This window comes from Phocoena sinus, chromosome 18 (genome assembly GCF_008692025.1).
Source record: "Phocoena sinus isolate mPhoSin1 chromosome 18, mPhoSin1.pri, whole genome shotgun sequence".
Taxonomy (NCBI): domain Eukaryota; kingdom Metazoa; phylum Chordata; class Mammalia; order Artiodactyla; family Phocoenidae; genus Phocoena; species Phocoena sinus.
Window position 1 is genome coordinate 1,095,121 of NC_045780.1, and position 14,282 is coordinate 1,109,402.

A 14,282-nucleotide genomic window follows, 5' to 3' on the forward strand; every position below is an offset into this window, starting at 1 on the left:
AATTACTCCTTTTGTGTATTCAGAAGTGATTTTTGTTCGTCATGCTACTCTTCAGAAACGGGGCATAAAAGAAATGGAGATTACTCTGGAAAGACCTCTTCAGAGATGGAGCAAGACTTGGTTTTCCTCTCTAAAAATATCTAGTATAACCTATACTCACAAGAACACGGATTCAGGTTTTTCTTCCTTCTTTTAGTGGTTTGTTACCAAATTACTCAAATTAACCCAAGTATGCCGCAAAGGATAGTCCCTAGAAGTCTAGTCCCATAAGGTGCTTTGTGAAGAGGCCACCACGTAAGGAAAGTCGGATTAAGATCTTCCCCTACAGGGGCTTCCCTGGTGGCGCAGTGGTTGAGAGTCCGCCTGCCGATGCAGGGGACACGGGTTCGTGCCACGGTCTGGGAAGATCCCACATGCCGCGGAGCGGCTGGGCCCGTGAGCCACGGCCGCTGAGCCTGCGCGTCCGGAGCCTGTGCTCCGCAACGGGAGAGGCCGCAACAGTGAGAGGCCCGCGTACCGCAAAAAAAAAAAAAAAAAAAAAAAAAAAGATCTTCCCCTACAGCCTCCCAACGTGCACTTGTGCAGTAAAGCATTTAACTTCACACAGTAAAGAAACTAGTTTTATTTCTCCAATTACTTGGTAACAGCTAAGTTATAAAGAATTAGTGGTGCATGAAACTTATTTGGGGAATCACTATTAGGCCTTTTTGTTGTGGGAATAATACGAGCATATTCAACAGAAACTGAAACCACTGACTTAAATAGATCAATTCTCTCATTTAGAAAAGAAGATGCAGTAAATAATACAGTTAACTCTATCATAATACCACCAGAGTGAATGACTATCAGGTGTCAGACTCTGTGTTAGGACACATTTATCTAATGGAGCAAAATGTGTTCTTATCAATGATCTTTAAACAGAATGGAATTTATTGAGCATCTACTATTATATTTTATCCATCATTGTGCTTTAAATTTGTTCTTTGGGAATTAACAACACTTCTGGTCCTATGATAAGATGACAGACTGTGGAAATCCATGTAAACCCTAAGTAGTGTAGCTGTGAACTGAATCTAGGTCTCCCGGCCTCTACCCTGTACTCTGCCAGTTCAAACAGCTTTACCAAATCAGTCCTCAGAAAGGACCATCCAGGGCAGTGCAGTTATGAGCTGCAAAACTGCAGCCTAAGATTTGGAGCTTACTAAAAGGAATACTTGAAAACTGACCTGGCAAAGTAATCAGTAGTGAACACTATCGAAACTTAAAAACAAAATTGCTAACTACTATGGGAATAAAAATACTTAGCACATCCCTGTTTAAACTCTCTCTGCAGGACTTCCCTGGAGGTCCAGTGGTTAAGATTCTGCGCTTCCAATGCAGGGGGTGCGGGTTCGATCCCTGGTCGGGGAACTAAGATCCCACATGCTGCGTGGCACAGCCCAAAATTTTTTTGAAATAAAAAATAAATAAATAAAAATAAACTCTCTTTGCTTCCATTTTTTTTTTCATTTATCAGTTCAGGGAAGCATCAATGACTTAACCACAGCTCACTCTCTTGCTAGATAAAATAATTTCCACTGCAAGAGCTCAGCAGGCTGTTGACTTACGTGCTAGAACCGACAGAGTATACTACCATTAGGATTGTATGGAGACTCCAAGCAAAAGATTTTCTCCTTAACATCACCGAGTATGCCCTTTGCTTCCATTTAGTTTTAAAAGAACTGCCATTCGAGATTACAAAGAGTGCACAATCCTATGTTTAAGAGACAAACAAAAATGTTTCACAATCTAATTAATGCACCAAAGTCATCATTCATGAACCACTCAATATAAACAGACTGCATTTTTAGAGGGCACCAATATTTTAAAGATGTCTTTTAAAGATTTTTATATCTGGGGCCTCTAAAATCGTCCACAGCTCCCTCCAATGAAAGGTGATCAGCCTGGGCCTAAGTCTTCCCCCTTGAAAATGAACGAGCTCTACTTAGCTCCTAAACAGCCTGATGGTTCTTTATCCATCCTTGGAGTGGAATCAGATCTCAATATAACCTAAGAAATACCATTACAAATCAATGAACATTCCAAGCAATATAAAGTTTAAAATAAATATATTTTCAAGACACATTTTCTTCCTTAAAAAAATTAACTTTTCACTGCATATGTTTACAAGATTTAGAATTAGGTAAAAAGGAAGTCTGTCTGACGCACAGAAGAATGGTACTTTTCCACTTTCCCTGAAAGGCCAAAAAGAATGACCCAAACTACATTTACTACAAATATGCCCCGAATCCAATGATTTAACTAATAACTCTGAAATTGTTTCTAAGATTGTGAGCTGAGATAAAAATAAATATGCTCAATATTACAGAATATAAACGAAACTTCGATTTTCTTTCTGAATTCTGGAGATTCTATTAGGGTTGGGTGTTCTCCCAGAAGGTAATGCAAATCCCTATTTTACCTGTGCAGATATGTCCTCATGTTTTTTATTTAAAATTATTCTGATTGTGTAATGTCCCCAGTGTCAGTCACCCTAGGCTGGTAAATGAACTATAGCACCATTCAATAAGTTTCATGCAACAGTCTAGCTAGACACCCATGAACAAATCACACATGGTCAAAACAAAAATGTCATAAAAATATTTAGTGAAAAGACATATTTTAACTCCCATTTATGGATTAAAAAATACAAATAAAATTTTATATTCAGCTTGTAACTGGCTCAGTACACGGCCTTATTTCCTAAGATCGTATTGTAGCATCTTTTGAAAAATGAAATGCAACTTTATACCTTTATTAATAATGTTAATAGAGGTAAATATTTGAACAGTATACTCATCCCTGGGTCTCTTAAAAGAACTGAAAAGTCAGTATAAGTTTAAAATTTTAATATTTATAAATTTAAAAAATTTTACACGTGCTGAATGGTAGCAGTACTAACATTTTGTGACCATTAAACCAGAAACTCACTGCATGGAGCCTTTTCCTTTGTACACAGAACCAAATCACAATACCAACCTTTGCAATCTGTCAATAATTGTATGTGGTAAAAGACACCACACCAGGTAGCCCGGGCTCAGGACACACTTGAGGTCACATCCCCGTTAGGTACATATTGCAGATGCAGTGTTGAACGTCAGGCTAGGAAAATCAGCTGTTAGTACACTCTGACAGCTCCTAAGAGCTGAGAGGCCTCAGAAAATAGACTTAGAAGAAAAGCCAAAAACAAAATCTCTCCACTGCTGGGAAGTCTGGGACCAGGCGAAGAGCAAACCACAGAGGACGAGGGGGACAAAGATAGTTTGCAGTGTGAGCCTCGGGGGGCTAACACACGGGCCTCCCCGCCAGCACGTTTCCGCCTTTACAAAGGCTTACGTGTACAGAGCTAGGGGCCAGAAACACATCACCTCATCCATCCTCTTTAGAACAGAATGGATTAAGCTTTTATCTTTACCTGAACCAAATACAGTCTTTGGCTAAATATGTCATGGGTTCCCATTATAATCAATCAGGAATACTTCACATTTCTTACATCTAAATTAAATTGTTTAAAGTTCAACGTGAACCATGGCACTCACTGCAAATTAATTTGAGCTCAGCAATATACCTAAAGCTGGACATTTTAAAATTTTAGAAAATCAATTTTTCAAGAATTCTTAGATGCAGTGTTTTCAGAATATAGTTACCAAGTCAGAGAATATCCACCTACATTTTAAAATAATTTAAAACATTATTACATCCTCAAATCAGCTATGTTGTTTTATAGAGGAATTTACAGAAAATTATAATGTTAAGAACTCATATCCAAATCAGTGCCTTATTCTCTGGTTTTGAAAAACCCCTAAGAAGTACTGAGGTTTCGAAACAGTTAATATTTTATTCAGGAGCTAACAATGATAACCATCTGTCAGAGACAGCGAACTTACTAAGGTCTAATGACAACACCTCTAATGACAGAGGTGGCAAACAGAAAGAAGTAAAATTGTAACAGACAAAAATAGTATTTTAAGGGTCCAACTGACACTGTAAATTACGATACTCAAACTTGAAATCCTTAAAACTGACAACTTGTTCCCTTCAATACTTGAGGGGTTCATACAAGTATTAACAGAAATGGGAAATATGGTGATAGGAGAAATACGAAGACTTGACATTTTTTGGTAGAAGAGAAAGTTCAACCAAAGACAGTAAGGGAAGTTAAATAATGCTGACTGGGGTAAGCATCACAGAGATGTTTGGTTTTGAAATGCAAACTGTGAAAAAATAGTAGTAACCATCTCCTCTGAACAGAGTGATGTAATATAATTAGAAACACGGTTTACAACGAAATAAGACTAAATTCTTAAAACCAGTTTGAAAAAAAATTACAAAGCTTTTTTACAGAAAAGGTCACACTGTTGAAAACTCACTGCAGTGACGGTTACATGCCACTGTCTCCCAACAGATGAAGGGACAGCAAGGACACTGTCAGATACTGTCTCAGGTGGCCTACCCCCCAGGCAGCCACCCATCCAGGACCACAAATGCAAACCGATCCTTCAAACAGAGCTACAAGAATTAGTTACAGGTGCTGCCACACAAATACAAACTGTGAAGGTACAAAGTCTGCAGAGACTGTGCCTTCAGAAATAAAAGGGCCAAGGAAAATAAAAGCAAGCAAAGACTGAACTGAAAACGGAGGTGACAGGATACTGTGTACGAATAAGAGAAAGTTTATAAAACACAGCATTCTAAAAAACCAAATACTCAACAGTGTCCCTTTAACATATATAAAAAGGGGCACAAATAATGTCTTTGTTTTTAAAACTCCTTTGACAACAGTTTTAGCAGTAAAAATCAATTTACTAGAATTAAGCCAGTATTCTTGACACCCACTGGGCCAAGAGCATTAAAACAAAACCCCCCCAAAACTGAAAAGCCAACAAACATAGCTGAAGACAAAACTCGACAAAATAAAACAAAAGCCCCAAACTAAACAAATATCCAATCAGGAAAACAAACTGCGAACTGAAAAAAGCCTGGCTGTTGCAATTAAGTGGCCTTTCCCACTACCTAAAAACGGTGGTGGCGTTTCCTTCCAGTTTGCCACTAACCAACATTCTGATGATACCTTATGTATTATTTGGTCCAATCTGAAAAAAATCTTGTTTCAATTAAAAGTGGTCTAATGAAAATGCAGGACTGTAATAAAATCTGGGCAAACAGCAAATACATCTGTCTAGATAAAAGATATTAGATACGGATGCCCTTTTTGTTTACCATGGCATTCCTTTCCTACTCATCTTTATTTTCAGTAACAACTTGATTACAGTTTTGTCACAGTCAGTGGACCAATCCAGTCGGCTGCGTGTCTTGGTGCCCTTAGGCAAAGGAACAGGGACATATTTAGCTCACAAATGCTGGGCGCTAGGGAGCTGGGAAACATGAAACACCAGAAACAACGCAAACAAAGTGACTACCGCTGCCTCTGACTTCAAGTTCTTTAAGGGAAAGAAGAAGAAATCTAAAAATAAATGCACTGTATGTTTAAGAACACAGTAATACGTATACTTCAGAAAGAGTGATACTAGTTTTGCCCTAGATGTCTTTTAAGACTTTTTGCTCCACCTCGGTTACTCAATGGTGATCGAATTAAAAGAAATGTTCCTCAGAAAGCCGTGGCTCTAGGCTTTGCTTTCATCTGCGTCCAGCGGCACCTGCCCAGGCTGGATGGAATTCAGATGCTCCGTCTGGTTAACTGCAACTGCCAAGAGCACGGAGCTGCCCTCACCGCTGTGCAGCAGTGCATGGGAAGGCGCATCCACTCTGTGCAGTCCAGCTGTTAACACCATATTCGGAGGCCAGCCGAGCACACGATGTTAAGGACGGGACGAGAAAGCCCGCCCCTCGGAGGCGCAGTTTCAGAACGCGCCTGTTACTGTGATGTGTGATTCTGACACTGAAGTGGGCACAGTGTCACGTGCCTGGTGTTTATAAGTTAGCTTTCGTTTCCATAATTTAAGCTGGCACACAGAGTTAAGGGGAGCATGGCAGCAGTACAAAAATCCTGATTAGAAAAATCAAACTACAGGATCTAAAGTGAGTTTTTTAATCTCTTAAATTAAATTTACGTGGCTCCTGGGAAATGAGTATAATACCCACTCTAGAATAATTACTGCCCTAATGTCCCAATGTGTAAGAGTCCATATGAATCAGTAATTCACACCCTTTAAATAGTTATTGCTTAAGCAAGCCATTCAGAGCAAATTATTAGCCATGGGCTACGTGGCTGGACAGAAACATACTCAGAAAGCTACACTACATCTGAATGAGCCTTTCATTTCACCCATAAAACCACATAAATACACACAATCAAAAGGGCCCCACGTTCACAGCAGCTAACACCCTAAACCCACTCTGAAGCATCGAGACTTGATTTCTTACTAAAACAAACCTGCTTTTTGTAATTTCTTCTTAAAATTAAGGCAATGAAATGGCTACAGTTCCTAAAGTTCTTCTTATGGAACAAAAACATACATGTATTTTCCTCCTCAAGTTCAGGCATCAGAGTAGGTTCACAAAACCTGCAATTACCAGGCTGCTGTGACACAAGACAGACAGGGAGAGCGTGGTAACAGGAAGCCACAAACACCTGGCAGTGCCCTTCCCCCTGCCCAATCACCTCCCCCTCCTCAAAGGGAGGGCTGGGCAAGCACACACCTCTAGAAGCTTTCCGGCCTTCTGCACTGACTGAAAACTGCAGGGGTGGCAGAGGAGAGGCGCTTATTAAAACCAAGAATCCAAGGTCCAACAAACAAATGCTGACTCTGAGGGTCTGTCTACAGGTGGGCCCAGGAATCTGTCTTTTCAACCAGCTCCTCAGTGATGCAGACGAGCAGATATCCAGCTGATATCTGATAATGAAAACGCTAAACTTTGGGTAGCCACCTAATGCTTTGATAAAGAGGGAAAAGGCACTGAATACGTGTTTCATGGTGCCCATATCTCTTTGCACATATGTGGAATTTCATTTTGAGAATCTGAAATAACCATTCAAAAGCTACAAGACCTACGACGGACTGAGGGTAACGCTTCCCTGCACCACACAGTGCCCTGCCAGGCTCCCAAAATCCAAACGGCCAACGAACTGACAGAAAGGACAAGACTCAAGTCAACTGTTAGCAATTCAGTGCACTTTGCAGGAAGGATCTGATTAAGCATAAAGCTCTGTTGTTTATTTTACACAAAGGAGACCACCAACATTTGCCATAAACTCTTCTAAACTCTTCAGGAAGGCCATCTTCTGCTTCCGGTCCAGCACAGGGGGCGTGCTGCTTGCAGTGAGCTTGTTGAAGGCGTCTGCTAATCTCTGGTAAATGACTGGGTCTTGCTGACTTGACAGTAATGTTTCAACCAGTTCAGAATATTCCGCCTGTTGAAGAGATAAGTACACATAAGCACACGCACCTTCCTCCAGTACCACACGAAATGCGAAGTAGTGGGCTATGGGGGTCCCAAAGGCAGGGTCTGACAGCTCTTTTGAATATTTACCATTTACTAAAAGTTTACTGTCATCTAGGTACTGTTCCAAGCTTTTCCATGAGTAACTCACTGTTTTATAACAGCCGTGTGAGGAAGATATCGTTTATATCCCTGTTTTACACACCAAAGTTCTTCCACACAGTGAGATCACACAACCTACCCAAGAGCACAGGCCGCTGAGCAAGAACCGGCCATGCGGCGCCAGAACCCATACGATCACCTACCTTGTCACGCTGCCTCTTCCTTCTGTGTTTTCAAAGCACTGTTTTTTTTTTGCATTTTACGATAGATTCTTAGTACGACAGATCTACGGTAGATTCTCAGGCCCTAAGTCTGCAAGCTGACTCGCAGATTTCCTGGAGGTTTACGCAGACGTCTTGCCCACACGGCGGCAGCCATGACATGGCAGACGTGCACACGTGCAGACGGGGGCTGCGTGGGAGGTGGCGAGGGGCGGAAGGGAGCGCTGTGCAGAGGGGCTCCCTGAGGAAGGGGCTCAGCGACACAGAACAGTAGGGCATGGCTGGAGTTTTCCTGGTTTTACTGCCCTGCATGTAAAGCCTTACACAGAGGAGAGGGTGTGGGGTTAAGGGGAACGGAACCAGGGCAGCTCTCAAAGCTAAGCTCTCATGAGAAAAGCAGGCCTGTCGCTCTTCCTCATTAGCTTCTTGGGATGTCATGATAGACGCAAATGGGGAAACCAGATGTTAATTCCGTTTGGAAAAGAGTAGTAAGGCACACCCCCACCGCACGGGTCCAGGGCGCCACGCTAGCTGCCCTTCCCAGAGGCAGGCCTGCGCACGGGGGTAAGTATAAACTCAAGTCCCCCCCCACAACCGCGCCCCCTGCTGAGAAATGGCAGTGCCTCCAGGGCCAGCCCAGCCCCAGTCCCTGATCCCTTGTCTACAACGTGCACCCAGGTTTTTAAAAGGACATCAGAGGGGCTTTCCTGGTGGCGCAGTGGTTGAGAGTCCGCCTGCCGATGCGGGGGACACGGGTTCGTGCCCCGGTCCGGGAAGATCCCACGTGCCACGGAGCGGCTGGGCCCATGAGCCATGGCCGCTGAGCCTGCGCGTCCAGAGCCTGTGCTCCGCAACGGGAAAGGCCACAACAGTGAGAGGCCCGTGTACCGCAAAAAAAAAAAAAAAAAAAAAAAAAAGACATCAGAACGCAACGGCTTATGTATGCAGAGCAAGGAGGTCCACCCCCAAGAAGGGCACCATCCGCAGAAGGCAGTATCCAGGGCAGAGGCAAGAGATGAGCCCAGAGCCGCCCCGCCTGGGGCGCAGGTGCTGCAGGAAGCGGGTCTTTAAGTAGCATGTAAGACTCCTCAAAATCCTCCCTTTTTAAAAGAAGGGAAATAAAATCAAACCCTGCGTACCAGTCACAGCAAATGCTATAGCCTCTATACTGAAGGAAAAAAAAAGCTGCTCTGGCTGATGACTTGGTCACACTGGGCTGTGTGCCTGTGCGTGGGGGGGCGGGGTGGGGGTACAGACTGGAAACCGGGGCAGCTGAGGACCCGACACGGCTCTCCTCGCACTCCTGATGGGCACCCTCCACAGGGACAGGGAGGGACAGGCAAGCCAGCCTAACTCTCCTTCTGCTATGGCCCCCGTCACGGAGTGCTGCAGAGGCTTTACAGGCTCCAACCAACCACGGTTTTCCAGACTGCGCTGCGAAATAACACACTGCGGCTTTCCATGCTTTCTGAAGGCAGACTCGTCGGGGTCCCCAGGTTTATCCATCTTGTTTCCTTGCAGAGCTGTGAGTTCCTCAAGGACAGAGACTGTGTCTCCGCTACTTTGTCCTGAGTCCTGGTTCCCAGCACAGCTGCGTAAGGACAAGCTTTAGGGCAGCGATCGACATAAAGGACGGTTCATAACAGTGGAGAAGGGAAAGTAGTTGCTATTAACAGCTTGTCAGATAAACACAAAATTAAAAGTTAGAGCTATTGAGAGTGTGAAGAAATACAGCCTTGGACTTCCCTGGTGGTGCAGTGGTTAAGAATCCGCCTGCCAATGTAGGGGACACGGGTTCGAGCCCTGTTCCGGGAAGATCCCACATGCCGCAGAGCAACTAAGCCCGTGTGCCACAACTACTGAGCCTGCGCTCTAGAGCCTGCGAGCCACAACTACTGACGCCCGTGCTCCGCAATGAGAAGCCACCGCAGTGAGAAGCCCACGCACCACAACGAAGAGTAGCCCCCCGCTCACCGCAACTAGAGGAAGCCTGCGCACAGCAATGAAGACCCAACACAGCCAAAAAAAAATAAAAAAGGAAGGAAATACAGCCTCACTGAATGGTGCGGAAGCACCGAGGCGCAGACCCTCTGAGGACTGAGGGACAAACGGCCCATCTGTCTGAAAATCCCCTCACTACACAGAGCGAGGGGCCCAGGGAGGCGCGTCCAGTACCTGATGCAAGCACACCAGCGTGTAGAACGCCTCGCCAGCCGCGGTGGTCATCTCTGTGTTGTGCTTTTGCAAAACCAGCATATCAAACACCAGCTGAAAGTACACAGTAACCCCTCTCAATAAAGACACACGATGACCATATAACCCTCCAGCCCCTCCCCACTGCGAAAGGGAAAAAGAGGGACAAAGAGGTTATTCTTCTTTATTAAACAAATCTGAAAAGTAAAGAAAATAGTTTTTAAAAAAATCCAAGGATAACATGAAGATGTTACTGCTTGCTGTGGTGTATGAAATAATCAAATTATCAAATTCCATGTTATATTCACCACATAAAATTTCAGGAACACAAAATAACCGTGGAGGATAACGTATCCAAGAAAGCTGATCTCCAAAAACTGCAGTGAACAGAAAGGCATGATCTCCTCATGGATGAAGGTGCCAGCACTGCCCCCGGAGGGAAGACCCCCACCCCCACCCCGCGCAATGACTGCACCCAAACATCTCACCTTGAGAAAGTGCCGTGTTGCCAGGAAAAGTGGCGAGTCTGTCTCCTGTGCTTTTGCACACTGCTCAGCTAACGGGGTCAAAGCTTCCAGGCACAGCTGGCAAACCTCCGAACTCATTCTGATCACGAAGGTCAAAGAACAAACTAGAGATACTTGACTTACAGAAGATAAACAATTAACGCTATTATCCAACGGATGGCTGTTTCTAGAAGGTGAGTACGCTGGTGAGTCTTTACTGAGCTAGGTGAGGACAGGAGAGCCCCAGTGTTTCCGAGATTATCCGTATGTGTCTGGGGCCCAGGACTGGAGCTTTGTGTGTGTTCTGACTGTGATGCACACAACCAAGTGGCAAAGATCAGAGACGCGGCAACAGGACGTGGCACTACTACCTGGGCTCCATGAGACAGTGACTTTGGGGCCCGGGGCCGAATGCCTCTGGGTCTGTGAAAGGAGGACGAGGGGGCAGGTTAATGAAAGAAACACAGAAGTAGGGCAGCTATAGGCATGACTGCTTTTTAAAGAAAGAAGACTGAACCACAAAAGAAAAAATACAAATTTTGAAAACTTTTCTTCTAGCAACCTCTTTTTCCCTAGTGACAAGTGATCACGATGTTCACTCAAAGGATATGACGTCATTCCTAGTTCCAACGAGTACATCAGACTTTTAAAAAGATCTTCAGGAAGCTGTGGTATTTTTTCAGGAAAAATCTCACAGATAAATGTGATTAATTTGTAGTATTGATTACAAAGGGTTGGAAACTGAAAAAGAAATATTAAATATTTAGATGTTTAATGATATCTAACTTGTTTTCATTAATGGAATAAAGTAATAACCATCAAGCTTCTAAGTATAATGATTTGTTTAAAACATATACAGGATACAGAAAACATAAAGACCTAATTAAATGTAAAAATGAGTTACAAAAACGGGAACACTTTAGTAACTAATATGAAAGTAATACGTAGCAGAAACAGTCATCTTCTGGATAGTTACAAAAGCCACAGCCAATTCCAGATATTCTATGTTTACCCTGGAAAAGTGAACAAAGCAGCCAAATCTCAAATTACTAAACGACCTGTGAATAAAACCATTTGCATTCAAGCATGTTGGAAAAATACAAGAACGTAATACAAACTGTTAAAATTAGGATTAGAACAGAGTATTCAGCCTTGCACACTTCCAACATCTATTTACTGGTTGCACAGACCTGGAGAACTGAGGTAAAAAGCAGGTAATCTACAGCTAACCTCATTTAAGAAAATACACATCTAAATGTCTAATGGTTTATTTGATGAATAAACACCGAAAAACAAAAGAACCCGAAAAGCAAATCAATACACAGAGCTTCCTAAACTTCCCATCCTGCTGGCTGCTTTCCGCAGAGACACTTCTCCAGGAGGGACAAGCCTACAGTCACAGCCGCGTGCTGGGAACCTAACAGCTCTCACTCTGACCCTCGACTGCACAGGCCCCCCACCAGCCCTGCTTCCTCCCCAGGCCCCTCCCTCTGCCCCTCTATTTTGTCCACCTCTCTTCCTCTCCAACCTCCCACCTCCTGACAGGAGAAGAGACCCTCCCTCAATGGTACTCAGAGTGAGACAAAGGGCAGCCTCATCACCACCACACCCTTGACATCAACCAGTGAGAGAAACCAAGGCCCAGTACAGTCAGAACGTACGGAACTTGACCAGCTGTATGAGCCCTGGTTTCTTACCATTCCATTTCTCCACGGAGCGGCTGGGAAATGCCTTCTGTTGCCCAAACCCTCAGCCTGAGAATGATGTTGGGAAAGCACCAGAGAAATACACTACACATGAAACTTCCTGTATTTGCTGAACGACAAATGACGAGGGAATCAAAACCGCGAACATCGGCACTTCTAGAAGAACCAGCCTTTCCCTGACACTGAGGGATCAGTGAGTGCAGGGCTCCAGGGAAGGCATGGGTGTGAAGGACACAGGACAGCCACACAAACACTTTATTTCCACACACACCTAACAGATGAGTAGGTACTGGCCCCCTTAATTAAATCGGACGTGTATTCGTGCCTGAAATATCTTGAACCTTCGAGTTCAAGCATATGCGGTTTTAACGTTCACATTCCTTTCTTCACTTACCTTCAAGAGGTCCTGCGACATCAAGGGCAGAATCAGGTTCACTCCATATAACACAACATCGGCTGCCGACACAGATCTGTTTGCCGCTGGCCCAGGCTCCTGACCCCTAAACACTTCATCTATAAAGTGAGAACAACGCAGTCTTACAGCTGTAACATCAATAAACCTACGAAGGTGGGTATGTTCTCCTGCATGAAAGTGAGAGCGGAGTCAAGCCCCCAAGACAAAATACATCTACGAGAGGATAACACAGCCTTTCGTGTTGTACTGTTTAGGGTGTGAATACTGGATGCAGATATGCTGTGTTTACATTATCATTCCACAACGCTGAAAGTAAAACTAACGCTTAATCAATGGTTTTTGCAAAGTAAAATTGACCCCACTGACACATTGGTCATACTGTGAGTTAAATAATTTCCATAGTACTATTCACTTTTCTCCTAGGTGTGTGGGATTTTTCTAAGCTGGAAAGGAATGGGGGGAAATATAGGAATTAAATATTGCATAAAAAAAGAGTTTTTTTTTAAAAAGCTACTAATATGACAAAGGATTATTACCCTTAATCCATAAAGGAGGCATATAAATTACTCAGAATCTTAAAACCTTAACAGATAAAGGACCAAAATCCACAAACAAACACCTAACAAAACCATAAGCCCAATGAAAAAAAACAAGTTCGATCCAATCATTAAGCAAGCAATACAAAGTTTTTGAAGGTACTACTTCTGATTCATTAGATTACAAGTGACTTCTGAATGATAACATGTAAATGGTGGTGAGGATACAGTGTGACAGTTACCCTCAAAAGCAATATAATAAGAGACGTTTGAGCACTGTATATAGTAAGGATATAAACATAAATTTCGACAGTGATTCATCCACTGAAGTAATTAGTTTATCACTGTAACAGCAAAGTTGTAAATACTCCAGATGTCCTGTATTACAAAAACAGGGTTAGGTTCCAAAATGTGGATTACCACGCAGCCATCAAAAAGTCATGAAAAATTTTAATGACAAGGAAGAGGCTAATAATACATTAATGAAAAAGGCAGAATATAAAATTATATTTGGAGCATAATCACAAAAAAATTCTACAAAATAACCAAAAGGGAAATTAACAAAATGCAATTACTCTGGATTATGTCAAAGCATGGGTGATTTTTCTGTCCCTGTACTTCAAATGTTTTCTATTATGAGCGTATTTACTTTCACAACAAGGGGGAAAAAAAGGACAAAATGTGGTAAAAAAGCACTTCTACTTAAAAACCACGTTTTCAGCCTAATTCTGTACTTTTCTCCAAGAGCCTCAGTTCCAGCTGCAAGAATCCCATTTTCCAAAGCCGGGCATGGCGAGCCTGGATCCATCCAGTAGGAAGCCTGGGCCTGCTGGGCCGGGGCCATGGCAGGCTGGCCACCGCCGCTGGGTCTGCTCGAGAGACGGCTCCTGGCCTGGGTTGTGGGACTCAGCTCTGCAGCCACGGGCTCTGCCAGGGGCTCAAGAATGTCGTGCAGAGGCTCATTTTCAGTTACGCTTTTATATCTCACCTGGTATGTTAATTTTATTTCATAATATTTAAAATATTTTCTCTTATCTCACCTATTATCTGTATTTTATTTTTTAAATAATTACTTAAAAATATTCTCTCCCCTTTTACCATCTATTTTATCTGTTGCTTGATCATTTCCTATTTTAATTGTCTTCATTTTCTTTTTTCTAGAC

At 43.1% G+C, this 14,282-nt stretch overlaps 1 protein-coding gene across 5 annotated transcripts in view; it reads right to left on the bottom strand.

Moving 5' to 3' along the window:
• Nucleotides 1-2,873: 2,873 nt before the first annotated feature.
• Nucleotides 2,874-14,282, bottom strand: part of XPO4 (exportin 4) — a 109,640-nt gene continuing 98,231 nt past the window's right edge. For all 5 annotated transcript variants that reach the window (XM_032610978.1, XM_032610974.1, XM_032610975.1 and 2 more), the window contains 5 exons: nt 12,563-12,681; nt 11,073-11,203; nt 10,445-10,562; nt 9,939-10,031; nt 2,874-7,411 (listed from right to left, as the gene is read on the bottom strand). In XM_032610978.1, coding sequence (XP_032466869.1) covers nt 7,214-7,411; nt 9,939-10,031; nt 10,445-10,562; nt 11,073-11,203; nt 12,563-12,681 — 659 coding nt within the window. In that variant the 3' untranslated portion in view covers nt 2,874-7,213. The remainder of the gene's footprint in view (nt 7,412-9,938; nt 10,032-10,444; nt 10,563-11,072; nt 11,204-12,562; nt 12,682-14,282) is intronic.